Source organism: Pieris napi, chromosome 1 (genome assembly GCF_905475465.1).
Source record: "Pieris napi chromosome 1, ilPieNapi1.2, whole genome shotgun sequence".
Taxonomy (NCBI): domain Eukaryota; kingdom Metazoa; phylum Arthropoda; class Insecta; order Lepidoptera; family Pieridae; genus Pieris; species Pieris napi.
Window position 1 is genome coordinate 4,962,921 of NC_062234.1, and position 21,767 is coordinate 4,984,687.

At 33.6% G+C, this 21,767-nt stretch overlaps 2 protein-coding genes across 4 annotated transcripts; both read left to right on the forward strand.

Moving 5' to 3' along the window:
- Positions 1-148: 148 nt before the first annotated feature.
- On the forward strand, positions 149-6,046 carry LOC125049783. 3 transcript variants are annotated; one of them, XM_047649239.1, is made up of 11 exons: positions 149-596; positions 822-1,031; positions 1,632-1,797; positions 2,295-2,422; positions 3,106-3,232; positions 3,320-3,469; positions 3,559-3,690; positions 4,332-4,518; positions 4,644-4,750; positions 4,917-5,056; positions 5,936-6,046. In XM_047649239.1, exons 1-8 carry the CDS (start codon positions 394-396, stop codon positions 4,377-4,379), a joined length of 1,164 nt encoding a protein of 387 aa, XP_047505195.1. In that variant the 5' UTR covers positions 149-393; the 3' UTR covers positions 4,380-4,518; positions 4,644-4,750; positions 4,917-5,056; positions 5,936-6,046. The 3 variants fall into 3 exon arrangements, with proteins under 3 accessions (XP_047505195.1, XP_047505204.1, XP_047505211.1); XM_047649248.1 differs by lacking the exons at positions 149-596; positions 822-1,031 and having other exon boundaries at positions 1,401-1,797; positions 3,559-3,733; XM_047649255.1 differs by lacking the exons at positions 149-596; positions 822-1,031; positions 1,632-1,797 and having other exon boundaries at positions 2,189-2,422; positions 3,559-3,733.
- A 7,060-nt stretch (positions 6,047-13,106) lies between these two features.
- On the forward strand, positions 13,107-16,062 carry LOC125049804 (lipase member H-B-like). The gene is made up of 2 exons (XM_047649267.1): positions 13,107-13,279; positions 14,672-16,062. Exons 1-2 carry the CDS (start codon positions 13,168-13,170, stop codon positions 15,565-15,567), a joined length of 1,008 nt encoding a protein of 335 aa, XP_047505223.1. The 5' UTR covers positions 13,107-13,167; the 3' UTR covers positions 15,568-16,062.
- Positions 16,063-21,767: the final 5,705 nt, after the last annotated feature.

The following is a 21,767-nucleotide window of genomic DNA, read 5'->3' on the forward strand; positions in this document are numbered from 1 at the left end:
GAACCGAAATATAACATAAAAAAGTTACCAAAACTGTGTACCTTATTGTATTGCCAAATACATTGACTAGATTTTGACCACATATTTTGCTAGTAAAGTATTTTCTGTCCATGACAGAAATTTCAACTATAAGTATTATTAATTTGAAATTGCCGACGATTTAAAATGGAACATAATATAAAAAATAATTCGTGCTTTAAATTAACTACAGTTAATTGTTTTTCGACATGCACAATACTAATTGTTTGAAACCTTTGTCACTATTTAATTGTCATGGGATTGTTCACATTAATACACAAACCGTCGAGTTATGAGTACTTCTATGAAAAACACTAAAAGAGTTCTATCTGAAGTATATTCTGCGTTGAATGAGAAATAGTAAAGTTATAAAAAATGAGAACTGTGGACCCTGAACTTTGGTACAAGAGACTTAAGAAGCCATCACGCATGAAAGAGAGATTGCAATTCCATTCTTATCAGGCGTCAAATTTTGAGATAAGACTTCGAACAAGTTTTTCAAAGGCAATGAAGGATTTAGCGAGGAACCTCTCACTCTCAGGAGTTAAAACCGCAATGCATACTAAAAAGCCTATCAGGTATGTGTATTTAATGAATTGTCATAGCTGTCCGTAGGTAGGTATGTTGCTTATAAAAGACAGTAATAAATTTTGCGCATTTGCGTCTTTGCTTAAATAGTAGTAGTAAATAATAAGAAGAAGATACAACATATATGCTTATTGCTATAGGTGTCACTTGTACTCGATAGATTCTGATAATCGAATTAAATGCTAATTGTAAACGTTCATATAAACGACTTCCAGGTCCATCTTTGTGAGTCTGTTAATGTTAGGAGTATTTAGTGGAGTGCTAATAACGTTACTAAATATCTATAAGTTCCGGCATGAGCCTCCACTTTTGGTGAACCAGCAGCCGATGCAGCATCCACAACAGCATGTTGAGTTCCCAGCCGTGGCTCTTTGTACCTACAATATTATAAGTAAACGCGCGCTACACAACTATGCGAGACGATTGTAAGGACCGGTATCATAACCTATATCATAACATATTTCTAAAAATAACATGGTAATCTAACAGCACATAGGGTGGTTACATACTAGCGTATTTTTCTGCGCGTATACGGTAGTTTCAGCATACCCGCTTACACGCGCGCCACAATATGCGCTTCAATAAACCGGACGCGCGTAAACGGGCATATTTCGGCATGTTCGCTCGAACCGGTAATGGCGTAGTGTCAGTATCAACATGGATTCTGACGAAGAAACATTGCTATTTGCGTTAGTTATACGGCGTCGACTGAGACTCGTCGACTAAGAAGACGAAAAAGATGCTGGGTGTCATTGATGGTTGCATCAAGACTAAAACTATGTGCCAAAAGGCGCGACTATACGTGCCTATATGCACTTCCAAAAACGAGCTTATACGCGCGTAAAAACGCTAGTTTATAACCACCCTTGAATAATTTAATAATGTTACTGTATATATAAATAATTCAATTACAAGAATTCAAAATGTTAGTGTTTTTGGAACTTAAATCGAATATGTAATAAGTTTGATGAAATCTATGTCTTTGTTTTTACGAACCTTTAAAATTACTTTTAACAATATTTAAGGGCATCTTTAGATAAAAATGGGACGTTTACGCTTTCTCAAATAGAAGCGAACTTATTGGCGTTTGGTGGCCTACTGACTACGTCACCGGAGCCATTCGATCTTCCCTTTATGACATTTTTGTCCGATGTAGATCATGAAACTAACATCACAAATATTATGCTGAAGGTACATATTATTAATTTTAATAATTTAACATATGGAAATCCTATCTGAAATAAATGCGTAATGGTTATGTCTTTGATTTAGCTATGCATGCAGGTATCTATACTAAAAAGGTGCCAGCCCCTATACGCCCAGAATTAATATGCAATCTCCATCCAATTTTAACAATCTTATGTCGACAATTCAATCAATTTCTAAAGAAAACCTAATATTCAATCCATGGATTGAATTACCAATCTAATTATTCAACCTATAATACTTACTCTCCGGTTCAATACGAGGAGACAATAAAGGTATAGCTCTAAGCGTTGTAAGGCTATTGGGAAAAGGGAAACTCGATCATTTGTTCGATAAGATGCAAGGGCCTTTTGGTGTCTTCATTTATGCCGTGTAGTGTAGTATAAAATATTGGCAGGCGCTTTGACTCGCTAATTAGGATGTCCTCTTAAACCGGAATTATCAGGAAACGATAAAGGCGATTTAATACTATTTGTGTCCAGCTTTCGCCGACATGTGAGTCAAGACTCGAGCGGTGCTCCTGGAAAGCTAAAACTATACCCTGCCACTTACTGTTTGCAACCCGTATCACTGGTAGCGGCTTTTGTTGCGTCATGAATGCCAGATACAGGTTGGTTTACATGCTAATTCAGAGATTTCCGATATTGTTTCATCAAATATTTAATACATTGCCACCCAGATTAAAAGAAATAAAACCTTTTTACAAATTTAAAAAACTTTTAAAAGTACATATAATTAACAACATACCTATAAAATAACAAAAATATAAACAACCATATTCTATATCTGTGTCTGTAAAAGTTTAATATGAATTAATGGAATAATTCATGTATTTACAAAACATCAAAAAGGCTATTCTAGCATTTACTTATGTCTGCGAACGAGCGTCTTGTAACATGTTGTAACATCGATGCGACCTACCTGCACTTTTGTAACAAATATGGTACATATTGTTAGAAACTAATATTTTTATTTTATATAGTGTATTTTCAAATAATTTCATAACACGATGTACATAACTAACTTACTCTAAATTTTCTCGCTAAGTGAATGTAATTTTTTGAGAAATAAAGTATCTTTGAACCGAATGTTTTTGAAGTTATACTTCTTTTGGCGCGTTAGGGGAAAATGACGACAGTACAGTTTCACGATGCGCACGCACACCGTCACAAAAAACCCGACACCGAAAGAAAAATGCAATTGACGTCCCTCTAAAGTGCTCGAAGAAAATTATTACGCCAAAGAAGTATAACTTCTAACGCGTGTACATAACACACACGTTTTTTTATTTAGCCCAGAAGACAAAAAGAGAGAGGCCAAGAAAGTGACCTTTGTGGGAGAAGATCAGAGTCTTATTGTTGCCGTGAAAGAAGATATTGACGACGTCGCTTTTGCTCGCCGACCTTGCCATGATGTTGAGGTTTAGACAGCATTACCAACAATACTACGTAGATCAAATTGTTCGTGAAAAGTTCTATAATAATAAAAATGAATCATTTTTACGTAGGTTATACTGTTTGACGGCATGCAATATCCTCTAACAGAAGTTAGCGGAGTCCACTCATATCCTGCTCACTTCAACTCCTCAGTATATTTGAAATTACATTTTGAGGCACAGTATATCAGCCATCAATTGATGTATCACAGTGAAGCGTGGGTACGTAATTTTATTATCAACATCCGAATTATTTGTTCTATTTCTATTTATTATATTAATGATAATTTGTTTTCTCGTCAATATTATAGCGCGGATGCCGTGTGTCAGACCACGGCTGGACTCGCAATGAAGTTGAATGCATTTTGCAGTGCCGCCGTAATGCTACACTGGCGCTCTGCTCTTGCGTGCCCTACACGCTTCAGCCAGAACCTCATCACAAAGTTTGTTCACCAGAGCATCTTGGTTGCCTTAATAAACATAAGAGTAAATGCACTGAAAGCACTTATTATACAGGGTGGCCAAAAAGTCGTAGATCAAACGCAAATAGGAGATAGATGAGGTCATCAGCTGCAAAAAATTGTTCTACGGGAGGTCTCTAAGCTCAACCCCTGCAGAGTTATAATTTATTTTGCGTTTTTATAAGAAATTGCCTTTTTTTACTAATTCTTATTAAAATTCGAAAAAAATCTACATCCTGTATCTGTTCATAATATCAACTAGATTGGTACTGATGAGTTCTTGCGTTAGACATACTATTTATAGTTGTTTATTGAGTGTATTGAAGATAATAAGTTATAAGATATAATTTTTTTTTCATATCATAACTTTTTGTTAACATCGGACCCCACTGTGAAAAAAAATTACTCTACCGAAAAGTGACCCAGTATAACAAGTTTTGGCGCATTTAATAGGGATTCTGAAAAGGTATTACACATGGCCATGAGTTCAATTTTTTGCAGCTGATGACCTCAGATATCCCCTATTTGCGTTTGATCCACGACTTTTTGACCAACCTGTAATATTATTGTCTATTGCATTTGAGTTGAGAAATGACGTTAGCCCATTTCTCGGTTGCTTACAGACAAGCTTACATACTTTAAACCGACTGGTCATGGTGCAAATCACGTGAGCCTGGAGAAAGAGCGGTCGGATGGTGTACTATGTGCGCAATGCCAGCCTGACTGCACAGGGCTAGTATACTTTGCGGAATCATCGCACGTCCATTATAATCTCGCCCCCATGAAGAAACTTTTCTTAAGCAAACTACTGTAAGTTTTATGGTCAATTGTAGTATCTTATATGATTTATAAACTGGTTGCTTGGGTAGTACGATTTGTGGACTAGCTTGTTAAAATTGTTTCGTTGTAATAATTATCATGGAATTTATTTACAGCCATGGCTTAAACCTTAACTCAACGGTTATTCGAATTTTCTATGCATCGGAGGAAAATCAGATCTTTTACCTGCTAGAAACCAATCTGCGATTCTTTGAAGATATTGGTTTGAAAAATATTTTTTATATACTATTAATAAGAATTCTTTTGAAACCTTTACTAACAACTCAGTTTAAAACATTTGTTGTAAAAAATATTCAAAACTAAAAATAATAATTAATTAAAACAAAGCAATTAGCATAATCTTTTGACATTTAATGCATATTTGACAGCGCTTATGGGTAGTCACTGGATTCTGCTAAGCGGCGGAAGTATATTAATAGTTACGTTTGAAGTTATCTACCACTGCACCATCAGATGGCGCCACCACCACAGACGGACATAACTATTTCATAACACAGCACAGGTCAAGGTAAAAGTACAAATTATGATCAAATACCATTTTAATGCTTAGGTCAAACATATGCTTTAATTTATTCTAAGTGCTGTAGCTAATAATTCAAGATCATGTTATTGATTGATTTATTATTTTTATTTTACATGATCGGTACAGAGATTGAGTGCATACATATTGTTACTACAAACTAAACAACATTAACTGAAGTCCAATTAATCCAGCATAACAGTGGCATCTTCAGTGCTGTTTTACTAAACATTAACTAGTAATACTTCATACATTATTACATACTGTATACATATATTATTTAATGGAAAAAAATAGAAGTTATTCAGGTTGCAGGTTTTCACCGCGAATAATTTTTTTTAAATTCATAAAACTATTGAGAAAAATATGAACATGAGAACACATGTGGGATAATTATGTAAGCAATTTATAAAGCTACTAGAAGACTCGGCCAAGCGTTGCTGTGGCTAAGGTTTTTTTTTATATGACATAGTAGTAAACTATTCAAGAGAAACGGTAGGAGAACACCCGACATGGGGACCACCATGCTTTTGGTGGTTATGCCATTAAATTGTAGCTTATGTGAAACGTTGGTACTTTCAACACAGCGTCTTCTATTAGAATTGTGACTGCCGAATAATATACAAATAATTTGCAATAAAATAATAATGCGGGTATAAATTACGATGTAAGCTATTCTATCTTTTAAGTTAGATCAAACTGCATACGGTGTGCAAATTTGATTGAAATCTGTTCAATAGTTTAGGAGTCCATAGCGAACAAACAACGTGACACGTAATTTATATATATTAAGATAGATTTTGTCATCATTACTATAATAAACAGTATTACTATAGTTAATTTGAAATCCTTAATTTAATTGAACAGGGTCACTTGGCACATCAGTAACGTGTGGTGAAGCTGACGCAGTCGTGGGCCTGTGTGCTGGATTGTCACCGATAATTGCTGGAATCACCTAAAAAGAATATGAATTTTTATACTATTTATGAATTTTGTGTTAAACTTTTGAAGTTAGTCAAATTTCTTCTTTATTCAATAAAATGCTGTGTTTTATGTATGACTTATTTGTGTGGCGTGAATGTAAAAACTAGAACCAACAGCGGAAATTCCAAAACTTTATTCAGAAATCTCTTTTCATATATAATTGTGTTCAAAAGTTGTACAGGATTAATTAGCGTAAAGACATCATCTATCTCTTAGCTATAATAAAATATAATAATTACATAGCGGTAATAAATTTATGAATTCTACAAAATATGTGAAATACTCCGGTACCTGTTCTCCGATCGTGGCAAGGAGTTGGGCGACTCTTTTGATAGCCTCTAGTTCTTGAGGGCCGGGCAACGGTAGACGCTCCAATTGCCGTGCTTCCAAGTGCCTCGTGGCTTCCATTTGTCTTGCCTCGAAAGCCTCCAGACGAGGCACAAGTCCTTGCCCTAATCCCGATCCAAATTTCTCTACTTCGTGTAGCTAAAACAAGAGAAAGGTACCAAAATATGTCTGCCATAAAATATAATGTTATATATCTTTATGTTTTATGGAAAAAAAAAATATTTAAAATCAAAATCAAAATCTTCGTACTGGAAAATTGCGTGCCTGACTGACGAGATTAAAGAAAAATAAGCAATAATATAACTTCTCAAACATTGTTGTGAACAAATGGAATTATTTACTTTGCTACTTCTTTTATACGTAAGTATCGTGTAATAGCATAATGGCCAACTATGTTTATTAAGTAGGCTTCGTCTGTCTAAAAATGAGGAAAAATGTCTGGTATCCGAAATTAGATTTGAGTACGTTTAAAGTAAAAACATCGTTCAATATTTATAATTTATTAGCAGACCGGCCAAGCGTTGCTGTGGCTAAGGTTTTTGTTATATTACATAGTAGCAAACTATTCAAGGGAAACGGTAGGAGATCACCAGTCATGGGGACCACCATGCTTTTTTTTTGTCATTAAATTGTAGCTTATGTGAAACGTTGGTACTTTCAACACAGCGCCACCACGAGAATTGTGACTGTCAAATAATAAACAAATATTTAGCAATAAAATAATATTGCGGGTATAAATTGAGATGTAAGCTATCCTATGTTACAAAAACGGATATTCAAGATAAGTATATAATAAGAAATCTTCGCATGAAGTATATCAATATACTTGATATTCAATCTAGATGGGAACATCTGAGATATCATGTACATCGTACATATATTAAATAATCTGTAATTTGTTTATTTTATTCTAAACGGACCCAGGTTGACGTTGAGTCTTTATATATCGTGTCGATATCAATCAATTTGAAAAGCGGTCGTCATCAAGTTTCCATTCATATGAATATTTCAGTCAATTTTGTGGTTAGTATCAATAAATATTAAACAATAGCAATTGTAGAACACACATCAACAGAAAATTGCTTCATTTATGCTACATATATTTTTATATATTATGTTAGAAATGAATTTCACGTCGACGCTCAAAGGTCGTGCGTTTAAATCACATTTGTGGACAAATGGATTTTCTTTGCATTTAATACTAGGTAGGTTATGTGAAAAATGTGTAAATACAAAAGTTGTAGATCTTTTTATGACCTACAACTTTGCCATTTAGTTTTCTTCGATAGGACTTTTAGTTTTGCCGGAAATCGAGATAAACCGTTTTTTACCCTTAAAACTCCCCCCCCCTACCCCTTCCCGACCTCAGATCGACCGTAATTTATTTTTCCTTTCATTTTGATCATATTCACCTGCTTTTCTAATGGGTTTCATCCTACTGTAATTTTTTTTGGTTTCAAAAATTATCGGCACTGGTCTAAGCTTGCAAAAACTATTGACCCGATTGGTCATTGGTGTACTCGATATCGAGTATCTTCACAGAGTAGCAGATGAGTGGGGATTTTTTAAGCTAGAATATTTAGTATTTATGCTCCCTTCGATAGTCTTCATACCAATAGTTATGTTTATAAGAGGTTTTAGTACCTTGGCGGGCAGGGATGATCATTGCAGGTCCTGACTCTGTTTTCTGGCTTCGTAAGTGGATCGCACATGTATGGAGATGCATTTTTACCATCCTCGTCTCTGACGCATTGGATTATTAGTTCCTATAATAATCATCATTTACGATGGTGGTAAACATTAGGAAACCGGTATGTCTTAGACCCTAGAACAACAGAAAGTGTTTGGCAGAATCCTGAACACCCACTTATTTCATAAAATAAAAATGATTAAAGGAACATATAAAATCAGAGAATGAAACCCATCTAGGGTTGTAGCGCCTATGTACCAAATTACTTAGATTATGAAAACTGGCTGCCAGTTTTCATGTCCTTTTTTCATCATACTTCGTCTGCAACTCACATGACAAAAGCACTTGAATGATAGTTGTTATAAATGTAACCACGACTTTTGTGTGAATTCCTATTCCTCTCAATTTTTATTTAAAGTTTACATCTTACCGATACAGTTGACCCGACACTGTTTGTGGTACTACTCAAAAAAACTCAGCAAAACATCAACTGTTCACTTTCTACTCCGTAGATCGGAGATTTTTATATTAAATATATATAATATAGGGTAAAAATAGGATTATAAACTAATTCATTGAAACATAAATAAGTCCTGTTGCATCGTTCTAACTTCAGTACTCATCTGGTACTTTTTTTCATACGTGTGTCATAAAAACAATCAGTCGCGCTACAACCTTTAAGGTTCTCAGGTTTCTGTATGTGTATCATTATTTCGGCCTTCTGTGCCTGACACATGTCGTTGACTTTTTGAGTCTAAGGTATGCCGGTTTCCTACGATGTTATCACCGTACAAGGGAGTGTTAAATGCGCACATAGACACAAAATCGAACCAACAATGATGAGAGTCGCACGTTGAAGTAATTAGGCCAACACTATTTCCCTTTTTCAAATAGACAAAAGACTAGTTAGAATAGTGCAATTAGAATGAATATTTATAACTTTTTATATTTTTTATAAAATTAATTAACTAATTTTAATAAATAGCTCTATCTAAGACGGGTTATACCCATTCTCATAATAGTTAGTATTCATTATATGAGCTAAAATTAGCAAGATGTTTCTGTTTTCCTATTTTATATGTTCATTCAATTCCCTTTGCATCGAGCTAATAATTATGATAATAATTTAGAAGTACAACCAAAACCAAACCTACAATAATTTCCGTTTCTTTTGTCTGATTTAATTACCACGCACAAAGACTAAGTTGCTTCTATCAATAATTTTTTGTAACACGCAATACTCAATAAGATTTATTTGCTTGATACAATACTATTTTTATACGATACCTTAGAATCGTATGTTTCCCGGAAAATAAGATAGAGTGAGAGATACGTAGTAGTCGTTTTAGGCTTATTCCTAATAGGAACAATTTTATATGGAAAAATAACATCAACAATCTGCCAGTATGCAAAATCTGGCGTAGTTACAAGGTGAGAGTATACATGCATTAGACTACAGCTAACCGACATCGGCCTCGTGATGAAGTACCTCAAACAATGCATACATTACTTTACATTCTTCTCGAATTATTTACTTCAATGTCAGGTTTCTGTATTCGACTCTCATGATTGTTTAGCACGTTTAGTGATTTGAAGCTGGACGTAACTTAGAGATTACTCGTACATGCCTTTGTATACGTGCCTTTGCGAGCTACTGTTATCGTTTCCCACTTTAGCTTTCATAATACAGCTAATGAGATATCTATAATCTCTGCGATTACTACTTCAAATTTAACCATCCATCGGACCACATGTGTTCGCGAGTTCTTGCGTGTCTTATGGACCTAAACGCAAGAACCTAGGTTTTTCCTAAATTAACGCATGACAAAGCGTTTAAAGTATGACATCGACCAGATGCTAATAAAAGAGACAAGCAAAGGAAAAATTCCATTTTGTTCTTCATATTTAAATGCTTTTGAATTTTCCTTCCTTAAATCTCGTGAGGTACTAGACTCATCTAACCGATTTGACCCTCACAATCTCGCCAAAAACCGATAGTAGATTCACGATATGGTAATAAATTTATCGACATTGAACCTCAACAAGAAAGTCAACAATACCGTTACCTCATCGTCCTCACGCACACTTCAATACTGAAGAGATACTATAAATTATTAAAGGTGTGTTGTGATTTCACAACAAATTATCTTCTTATAAGTAACTTCTATATAAAAGGACTATTGAATTGTCATTAATGCTGGTCTTATGTGGAATCTAGTACTTCATCTTCCGGTACCGGTTCTGTAAAATAAATCTCTTATACGTAATATTTAACCGCCTCCACGGGTTTGCAAATATGGCATATAACCTCGAAGTCTTGGAATGGATTCCCGCCGAAACATTTTCGTGTCAGCTTGCACACACTGAAGGCTACTCATCTACTTGACTGAAGAAAAAGATCAATGTAACAGTTTTAAAAATGTGTCTGGGGTTACGGGAATTCAGAAAACGTTGAATGGTTACCCAAAAATGTCTCTCAATTTTGTGGGCGCGGTCTGTCAGTTTTTTCGCCGATTAACTGGATTCTTGATAAATTACGAGATGCATCAAAAGGCCCTCCGGCTCTCGTGGAGCAATATAATTTATCTATCGAGGCCAATAACAGATACCATCGAAATTAACCGACCCAATAACAATTGGTATTTTTAAATAGTGCCTAATCATTATAGAATATGATACTAAAACTAAAGTCATTAGTTAAAATATATCTAAAAAATAAATATACATATTTCATTTAATAGCACCATCATTTCACGGAACTATTTTTTGCTTTAAGATTTTTTATTTTATATTGTTATATGTACTTTAGTCAAATAATGAAAATTATAATATTTTAATATTAATTTGCTTAGTTTTTAAATAAGTATACTGTACCTGTCACGCAACTCATTTATAATTAAAGTCGGTCTTAATTTGTTGGCGTTAACTTATCTCATTACTTCCGTAGTCCTTCCGTTTCCAATTTTTAGGACTACATGTTCTCATACATAACGTTATAGAGAGTCGGGATTTTATTATAGAGTACATTTTTATAATGAGTCAATCAAAAGGATATGAGACGCTATCAAGGCTTTTGCATCTAAGTTGGTAATTCAATAGGAAGAGTTAATTTATGTAACTGTTAACCTTATATTACATGTTTAGCTACAAAACACGTTTTGATGTTAAGGAAGTGCATCTACAGCCTTGTGTTTGAGATTTATAACAATTAATTACCTACGGAAATATATTTCTCAAATTTTTTGCTTAATACATCACATTGATTTATTACATTAAAAAGTTAAACTTTAAAAACTTACGCGAAACTAAGTTTTTAAGTTTAACTTTTTATAGTTGTAACCTCCAAATCTATTATTTTATATTATATTATATTATATTATATTATATTATATTATATTATATTATATTATATTATATTATATTATATTATATTATATTATATTATATTATATTATATTATATTATATTATATTATATTATATTATATTATATTATATTATATTATATTATATTATATTATATTATATTATATTATATTATATTATATTATATTATATTATATTATATTATATTATATAATCGACGACTCATTGGTCTAGTGGTTAGTACCCCTGACTGCGAATCCATGGGTCCCGGGTTCGATCCCCGGCTGAGGCGAACATCGATGTGATGAGCATTTGGTGTTGTTCTTAGGTCTTGGGTGTTTAAATATGTATTTATATGTATATCTATCTATAATATGTATGTATATCCGTTGCCTAGTACCCATAACACAAGCTTCACCAGCTTAGCATGGGACTAGGTCAATTGGTGTGAATTGTCTTTTAAAAAAAAAAAAAAAAAAAAAAAAAAAAAAAAAAAAAAAATTATATTATATTATATTATATTATATTATATTATATTATATTATATTATATTGTATTATATTATATATACATATTATAGTATATTTTGTAGCATAAAAAGGGATATCTAGTAACAATAATTGAAATTGTATATTTAAGTGTTTAGTGTTATCTGAATAAAAGATGAGCCTATCGCCTTTATTATAATAAAACTCACGCAATAACAAAGTTCCGTAGCGGACAAAGTTTTTAGATTTTTATTCTAAAGTAAAGTTAAGCTTATCAAGATAGGAACGAGGCTAAGCTAACAATGCGAGATTTCGATTTATTCTGTTATCATTACTACTTAAATTCACATTCACAGAATTGAACAATTTAATCTAATTAATTAATAAAAGCATTGGATTCTGCAACAAATCTTATATACGAATAACTAAAATAATTAAACACTATTAACTATTTTCTTGAAAAAAGTGCAACGGTAGGCCTAAAGACTTCAATATAAGTAATAAGTATATATGATATATATATATATAAATAGGCGGGGATAGATTCTGCCCTGCTGATCCCGGGATAATGTAGTCTTGGTGGGGCATTTGTCGGGTCAGACTATTAGTATTATAATAGCACTGTGTGTACTGACTTATTTCAAAAGAAATTGGGCACTGTAGCATACACTACCTATATTATTTCGGGATAACGTAGCATAAATGGTGTAATCATTTTCAAAATTGGTTTAGTATTTTTTGAGATTTTTTGTTCCAAACACAAATATAGATCTATATTTATAATAATAGCAGTGTTGGCCTAGTGGCTTCAGCGTGCGACTCTCATCCCTGAGGTCGTAGGTTAGATTGGCTGTGCACCAACGGACTTGTGTCCATGTGCGCATTTAACATCTCCTCGAACGGTGAAGGAAAACATCGTGAGGAAACCGACATGGCTAAGACAGATTCAGATATCTGAGGCTCAGACCTAAAGAGGTTGTAGTGCCACAGATTTTTTGTATAATAATAGAGCAAGTACATTTAACCCTGTAAATGCACAACACTTAATAATCTCTTACAATGGTCTAATGTGATGATGATGTGTGATGCGATAACGACGAACCCCTTCTATTCTGATAAGTCACGTTATACGCCATCGTATGTGAAGATCAAGGGCGGCTGCTGGCGAGCCAATGTCAGAGAACGCGGCGCGCGAGGCGCACGGATGCGCAAGCGTTAGGAACCATGTTCGTGCTTGTTGCAGCAGTGACGCTGGTGGTGCCGGCCGCTGCTTTGCTGCCGCCCCGTCTGCTGTCCACCACAGTCGACGAACTCGTTAAGGCAGCTTCTAATACATGTGCGTTCTTTATGTTTCTTGGCTCGTGCAATAATTAGTGAAGTGTTATCAGAGAAAACGACTCTTTTCATCAGCGGGTAAGACCGCTGTATTTAATATAAGTATTGCAGTAGATAATTCGATGTTTGAAATATTATATGTTGCATCTTAAACAAAGGTCGTAAACGCGTGTTATTTGGAGGGTTTTTCCCAGATACTAAAAACATCAAAATAACAAATTTTTCCAAACTAATGAGAATTTAAATACCATTTCATTTCAATAATTACATCATATTACTCTTATTCAAACGTAAATATATATTTGCAATGTAGGTAGATTCAAACATATCTAGTACTGATCAATTAGTGATTAAGTGTCACTATGATTGTGTAGGCAATATTGCAATATTTATGTAAACAATTAGTGCTAAGTTTATGTTATATTACACTATAACAAGTTCATTTCAATTACATGTTAATTGAATGTTCACATGTCAAGATGATTACGTGTAAAACAACAATACAAACAACAAGAGACAACGTTTATTTTTATTTATTTATTTTATTTTATTCCATATCATTATTCTATCTTTACAGTAAATACTAATTCGATAGAACGACACAATATTTATACCCACACCAATTAACCTAGATAAAAACATTAAAAAAAATATATTTATATACCTAAATCTTATAACTAGGAAGCAACTCTTGTGAACTCAGGCAATGTACAAACAAATAGGTCTACCTTAACAGAAATTCTGTTTATTATATGTATTACGTTACTTTATTATATTTTTAAAATACTGAATTAAAACACGTTTCGCTGACTTAGACGTATTTTGACATTAAAGCGTCTCTATATCTAACAATTGCAGTGACTATATAAGAACAAAGATATTTTTTTAAAACAGTATGAAATTCTTTACCGTTTAATAATTTTGAATTCTATCAAAATAAATTTTACGTATGACCATAACGATATAAGTATATATATATCTTTTATCCATAATGTTTTAAAGTTAGTGTGGTTGCATTTGCAATGGGAATTAAATACAACTACTTACGACATACATAATAATTAAATAGCCAACAGCAGCGAATCAGCAATTACTGATGGGAAACGTTATATTATCCTCTTCCTAATCTTCATTAAAACCCAAACAACACGGCATTAGTTGTGATTTGTGTTCATACTCACGTCCAAATAGGTTTATTCCGCCTTATAAAATAAATAAAATCTCAATAAAAAACACATTTAGGTTGAACGTGGGGTACCTCCCAAATGAGTTATACGAAATACCGTTTTGTGTCCGAAGAATCAAGTATTTGCTTTATTCAATATAAGCGTTGTACAATGTACATGCTATACCTATTGTCCGGATTATAATAATTTGTATTAAATGCTTTCAGGTGAGTCGCTCCCGCTTGACGCGCTAGCATCTGGACAGATTATTCCTGAACTAAAGTTCTTCGAATTTACGCAAACAGGGAAGAGAAAGTACTTAGTGTCGAAAGCACACACCAGGGGCTTTAGTCCTTCTTCGCAGCTAATAATATACATCCCGGGCTGGTGGAACACCCCCACAGATGAATCCTCCGATGCACTCGTCAAAGCTTTATTGATGAAGAACCCAACAGTACTCATAATGGACACAAGATCATCCTTCAGAAGAGGATACGTGTCCTCAGCTCTTCAAGTTAATGGGATAGCTCGTCGATTGTTCAACTTCCTTCAAAACCTTCATTTTCAGGGCTATCCGATATCTAAAATACATTTAGTAGGATTTAGTTTAGGTGCACATGTAGCTGGCATAACAGGGAGGCTAGTGCAACAGAAATTACATAAGAGTCTGCAGAGGATTACTGCGTTAGACCCGGCAAGACCGTGTTTCATAAAGCCTTCCAAGTACAGGCTAAAGAAGGAAGATGCGAGTTTCGTCTACGTTCTACATACAAGCTCTGGCGTCGTTGGTCTAGAGGAACCTATTGGTCATGTGGATGTCTATGTTAACGGAATCACGTCAAACCAACCCGAGTGCAAGGGACGTGCAATTACGCTAGAATGCGATCACGCGCTGTCGTGGAAACTTTACGCCGTGTCAGTCAACAACGATAGCTTACTCATCGGAAGTAAATGTGTAACATGGAACGAGCTCAGACACAGGAAATGTAGTGGTGACAGAACTAATGTAGGCTATGGTTGCTTGTCGAAAACAAGAGGCCTGTATCTTTATACAACTCAGGAGGAAAGCAGGAGACTCAAGGTCTTTAATCCTTTCGATATAAAAACATGGTTTAATAGATAACATAACTTTGCTGTAGTTTATTAGGTGTAAGCAAGTAATCGGTAATTTGAAATGTATGTAGGTAAGAAAAGTGGCACTCATAACGGATTTGATATCTTCATTCCGAAAGACTCACCTACATGCCTATCGGTTTACAGTATAGCCTGATTTTTTATTAGTTTCTAGTTTATATGAATAAAACAAACGTGCTTCTCCGCATTTCTAATAAGCAATAACTGTAATGAGTTTATACTTTTACAAATAAATTACCATTATTGCTTCCGAACACGTACGATAAGAAACGGTATATTAATATGAATTGTTCAATTAATTTGACCGTACTATATGGATAGATTTTTCATGAATTCTACACATTTATATTCAATAATTCCTATTGGTCATATGAAACTGTGTAAGTCTATTATAATATATTTCGTAAAGTTGTGGCTGTGATAATAATTATTGAGTACTTCGATTTAAAATTTAATCGCTTTAATAAATTTCTTTTTAATTCTATTACTTTCTTTTATTAAAACCTTATATTATGAAAATTTATTGCTTATGAAATCCCATAATATTATTGATTAAAGCGCCATCTATGTAAAAAAAACGTCACCACCATTACAAAAACATTTTTGTTGATCAAATATTTTTTGGTGATTTTCCAGGTTTTACCCGTAGAAAATTTCTCTTACATAGTTTACTATGTAGCAATTAATTATGTCTCAGTATGAAGTTCAATTTCTATACAAGATATTTAAAAACATTTTTAGTTTTAAGCCCGTTTGTATATTATTAACAACGCCATCTATGCAATACACGCAAAACTACCGCTGTAACGTAATAAATAGTACACATCATTCTTACAATTTACTAGCGTGTTCATATACTAAACACAGATGGCGGTAGTAATCTGAGAAAGACACTGCCAATTTAGATAATTATTTTTATTTTAATATTATTTGGCACCTATAATTATATATATTATGTCACATTACTTTTAAGTACTATGTTCTAGTTAAATTTGAAGCCCTTTTCGTATTGAAATCGTTGCATATGTCTACTGGATGCATTGATGGCACCTGTCAGCTCTAAAGTATTCATGTGGCAATATAATAATCGAGCAGCTAGTAGGCAGATAAGCACAATACTCCAAACATATGTGGGTTTTAAGTGACTGTTTTTATTAGTAATTCTTTCCTCGTGGCACGTAGATTTTATCATAAAAATTTTAACCCGATAAGTCCTGTTGTGATTCTGTACAAAAAGACACACTATGTTTTACAGCGTGTGGTAAAAATAATTATCTAAATGAAAAATATATTAAACATAACCTTTTTACACCCGTACAACTATTTTCTTAAAAATAAGAATGGTAATTACACCGTAGCTTTCACACCGGTTTCATATTTTCACAGAAGTTTTTTTCACAGAACCATTATAATTAATAGCTGCGTAGAATTCGATACCGTTGTGAAGTGAGCACAAAGGATATTGGCTGTGAGCTGTGGGGAAGGTTTTTAATGATAAGCGGGCTGTGGGCTGCGGCCTGACTGAATAGAGCAGAACGCCGCTCAGTGAGTAGGCACTTGAGCACTGCCCGATTATACGCCTGGCACCAAATTGTGTATGCTGAGCAAAAGCCATTGATTTTATATAAAAATAGGGTTAAGCCTTTGATTTTCGATTATCAAATTAGAATTATGGTTGAATATTATACCAATATCGTTTCACACGCATTCAAAATCTATTAAACGATTATTTAATCGAGTTAAATAATCATTAGCTGTAAGTGTGAATGTATAACCTACATTAACGCATCCCTTAAAATTAATTCTTATACAGGCGAATTCTTTCATTCATAGTATGATTTCATTCCATTGAATCGGAAAGTGCCTATTTAATTATTTTGATAAATAATCGTAACATGCGATTGTTTAACATACAACTATTTAAAAGCTTGTATTATTTATATAGATAATTAATGAAACAATTACAATACAGTCGCAAGTGTATGGTAGCTTACGTCGACGTCATTGTACGCCGATGGATAATGTTCAGAGTTGGTGTGCGCTCGACAGCAGATTAATGATGCGGCTCGGGGCGTGCCAGCGCTGCTTCTTGCAGCAATTTCAAATCAAAATATAGTGGGAAAAGTCTAAGGAAATAATAGCCAAAGTTTTATCATAATTAAAATTTCTATATCTAATAAATATTAACACGTTCACTGCGCCATCATTTTTAAAGAACTTTCAGCTGGTGCTATGGAGACCTAAAAGATCTCGTAACAAGCCTATCCCTGGGTGCGTTTGAGACCTAATCAGTCTCCTAAAAATACACTTTTGAAAATAATTTATATCTTCCAAAAAAACAATGACATATATTTTGAAGTTTTTGTGGGTGAAAGATAGCTAATTGCTTTATATTTTGCTAGGTTCGCACGCAGTTACGACATTTGAATAAACTTTAAATACCAAAAAAAAAATTAGATATCGATTGTATCTCGTACCGCAACCGAAGATAGTTCAATATGTGTAGTAAGTAGTGATGGGAATAAAATAATATCTCAGTTATCGATTCTAAAAGTTTTATTAATTATGCAAAGTGTTTTTCATTAAAACGTGGTAAGCACATTGATTGCTTGCACATTACGCGCAAATGGTAACAATTCATTTAGTTTTTTTTAGAAGCGTCAGTGCTGTTTAACTGCGTGTGCTCCAACGAAAAAGGTTTATCGTTAAATATTTCATAATCAGAATCACTGTCATTATTAGTCAATGTGGGGCAAATTTGAACATTTTCCAAAACAAATATTTTACTGGACGATGCAGCAGTATAATCTGGCGTTGATTTTTTGTTAGAAACCTCACCAATAAAATAGATTTTTTACACTTTTTTCTTTTAAAATCACTCATTGTTTATCAAAAATAATCAACACGCTGGTATATACGCGAGTGTTGTTTCCAAAACGTGCCCGCGACTTCCTGAATGTCGATTCTAGGACAACACTAAAAATCCCATCCTCCATCTCTTGCGTCTACGAGGCGTACGATTTCACGAGTACCGACATATCTCCTAACGCAAGGAATTAAAACAATTACAGTACTGTGCGTTAGGGACCTAATCCTTCTCTAATTTATTTTTTAATGTCCTTGAATTCAGCTTTAAGTAGGAAGCAAATATGTATATTTGTCCTGCTCATCCTTAAAGAACTTTACAAGTTAGATCCTCCCGCAAGGAGTGAAAAAACACGATTATGTTCAACGCACAATACGAAAGTCCTGCAAGAGATCTTATAGATCTCGTAATGCAACGAACGTGTTAAATTTAAAAATATTATTATTTCGCGATTCTAACTTAATAAGTATAAATGGATAACAATTGAGATCAAACATCGCATTTAATGAAACATTGCATATTGTATCTTTAGATATTGACATTCCATTAATTTGAATATCACGTAAAAACTAAAAAATATCATGTTATCAAACAATTTTATGCACTTTAAAAGAAAGGAACCTAAATTATGTTTTATATAAAACTATATATTTAACATGAATAGTAACTGACACAAAAGTAACTAATTCCTGGTTTTAAATAGCTTTTTTTAATTGCACTATTCAACTCAGCTTAAAGCTCTGCGCACCTGCAATTATGTCACAAAATATGTGCATCTATTCATGAGTAGAATACTCCCCTTCCAATTAATATAAGCGGGTTATATTCACCCTCTACTTATTTACAGAAATTGATTTAATAAGGACTTGTGCCTTTAGAACTTGTTAAAAACCACGAGGTACTTGTCTGTGAAAAATCCTAAATAAAATCAGTACTAAAACTTCGTATTAGCGAATATTTGCATCAATTATTTCTAATTTTTATTGTATATCTATTTATAATTATTGTATATTATATTATACTTAAGTGATTAATTATAGGTCACATTTGCAAATAGAGCAGTTCATGCGTTTTATAAAAGTTATTTATGTTTCGGAAAATCGATTGAAGTTTACGCACGATAGAAGCTGTATTAGAAGTTTATAAAGACCAAACCTCGTTTAACGTTCCTCTTAATAATTCGGTTTAATTACATATAATAATTTAAAAACGTGTATATAATGATATATTATGTTTAGTGACGGTTTTGTATTGAAAGGATAAGGGAGGCAACTCGGAGCGGAAGGAGCTCTACATAATGCATGTTGACGATGATAAACGAGCACCTTATCACCATCTCTACACTTTGTCAACCGACTGCTCTGTCGGAAACAGATCTACCGTTATTGATCACCGTTACTGAACCTGACTTTGCTTATATAAGACAAAAAACATCGGAAATACCAAAAGCCAAACATCTTTTGTTTCTATATGCATACTATATTGAGTGCGAAATCTTCAAACAAGCCGCCACGATTTTAGCTGAATCATCAAAGATACCGCCGAGACTGAAGTAATTATTATTGATTGTAAATTTAACGGCTCGTTAAATCTAGTAAGTCCATAATTCGCTTTAACAATAACCCTTGTTTATATTTTTTTATTATAACAATTGTGACATTCGGACGCGGCTGGTTGGTAATTGCCGGGCCCTTTGAGACCGAACATCGCATGGGGTAGGTAACTGAGATAAGGCTGAGAGCACACGGCTTAGATTTGATAAGCCCTTTTCTAACATCTGAGAAGGGTTTGAGGGCCTAATAAATCCTACATAAATATCCAATTTCGGCCGACGCTAAACTGGGTATTAAAATTAATTAAAACTGTTAACAAAGGAATACTTTCCTAAATACAAAATTGTTTTAGAGTATTTTTATAAGAATTCGAAACTAATTTATTTTTAAATATTAAATTATTTCGAATAAATAGTCGCCTTTATAAAATAATACGTACTAAAGTTAGTGTTGTTTTAATGTGAATTTATTTTAACCACGATCTTATAATATTTAAATCGCACGAATCATTTGATGGATATAAATTATTTTAAAAAGTGAGCGTAATGTGAACTCTACTTTATCCACGGCATGGCACTGACTCAATTATATTTTGAAGCACGTTTCAGCATTTCAAATTTTATATCACAGTCGCTGTATTGTGTCCGGGGGGGCGAGGTGGGGGGGACGCGGGAAAGGGGCATTCACTAGAGATCTCTTCAAATTATATTAAACGACTTTTACGGCTCCATTCGAGGGATTCTTTTATTTTTTTAGGGCGTTCCGTACTTTGAAGTAGCTGTAGTGTCTATAAATTGGAAATGTGCAGGGGACACGAGATGTTTCGTGAAATCGATTTTTAATTGGATTACCTACATTTGCGAAGTTTACAATTTCGCCCTCCTGATTGACTAAGGAAATACATTAATCGATTTTGTAATGAATATAAAACCTGACATATATGGCAACATTTTAATTATCTTTAATTTAATTTAATAAATACTTAGTTCCATTATCTAAGCTCCATCTTATCCCACAGCAAAAGGGAATAAAATTATCCTGTCGCAACAACGCGACCCTTTCAGCCAACAATAATAAAAGATAACCGTCCCATTTGCCTATTTGTTCTGTTCCTACTCAGCACCCTTTAACCGGCTCATGGCGCCCTCTAGCAAAACTTTAGTTTGTTTAATTAGCAATTAAGTTATAAAAGTTTATAATAATGAAATTCAATTTCTCTTCAAAAACATGCTAACGAAATATTAAAATCAATAGACATTGACGGCTCATTGGTCTAGTGGTTAGTACCCTTGACTGCGAATCCATGGGTCCCGGTTCGATCCCCGGCTGAGACAACAATCGATGTGATGAGCATTTGGTGTTGTGATTAGGTCTTGGGTGTTTAAATTTTATGTATTTATATGTGTTAGGTCTATCTATTTATAATATGTATGTATATCCGTTGCCTAGTACCCATAACACAAGCTTCACCAGCTTAGCATGGGACTAGGTCAATTGGTGTAAATTGTCCAATAAAAAATAAATAAAAATTTGAAATTACACTAATAGATAACATTTACTTATCTTGGAATTACTATAATTAATACTACAGATAGAACAAGGCAGACATCATTAGAGGCCGAACATAGTTCAAACTACGAATGTAGGGTAAAATATAATTACTAGTTTCTTGTCTTCAAATAATGAGCGTGAGTTGTATGATATTGTTAGAGCAGCAATACTGTTATTAGTGAAAGAGCTGGTGAATGTAACTAATTATACAGATAAGCG

What these genes read in the sequence shown, in the direction of transcription:
- LOC125049783 (XM_047649239.1), top strand. Translation starts at nt 394, where the DNA reads ATGAGAACTGTGGACCCTGAACTTTGGTACAAGAGACTTAAGAAGCCA. An exon ending in TCACAAATATTATGCTGAAG is followed by an intron (nt 1,798 to 2,294) that starts GTACATATTATT and finishes ATTTGTGTCCAG; the next exon opens with CTTTCGCCGACATGTGAGTC. An exon ending in AGCCAGAACCTCATCACAAA is followed by an intron (nt 3,691 to 4,331) that starts GTTTGTTCACCA and finishes GGTTGCTTACAG; the next exon opens with ACAAGCTTACATACTTTAAA.
- LOC125049804 (XM_047649267.1), top strand. Translation starts at nt 13,168, where the DNA reads ATGTTCGTGCTTGTTGCAGCAGTGACGCTGGTGGTGCCGGCCGCTGCT. An exon ending in TAAGGCAGCTTCTAATACAT is followed by an intron (nt 13,280 to 14,671) that starts GTGCGTTCTTTA and finishes AAATGCTTTCAG; the next exon opens with GTGAGTCGCTCCCGCTTGAC.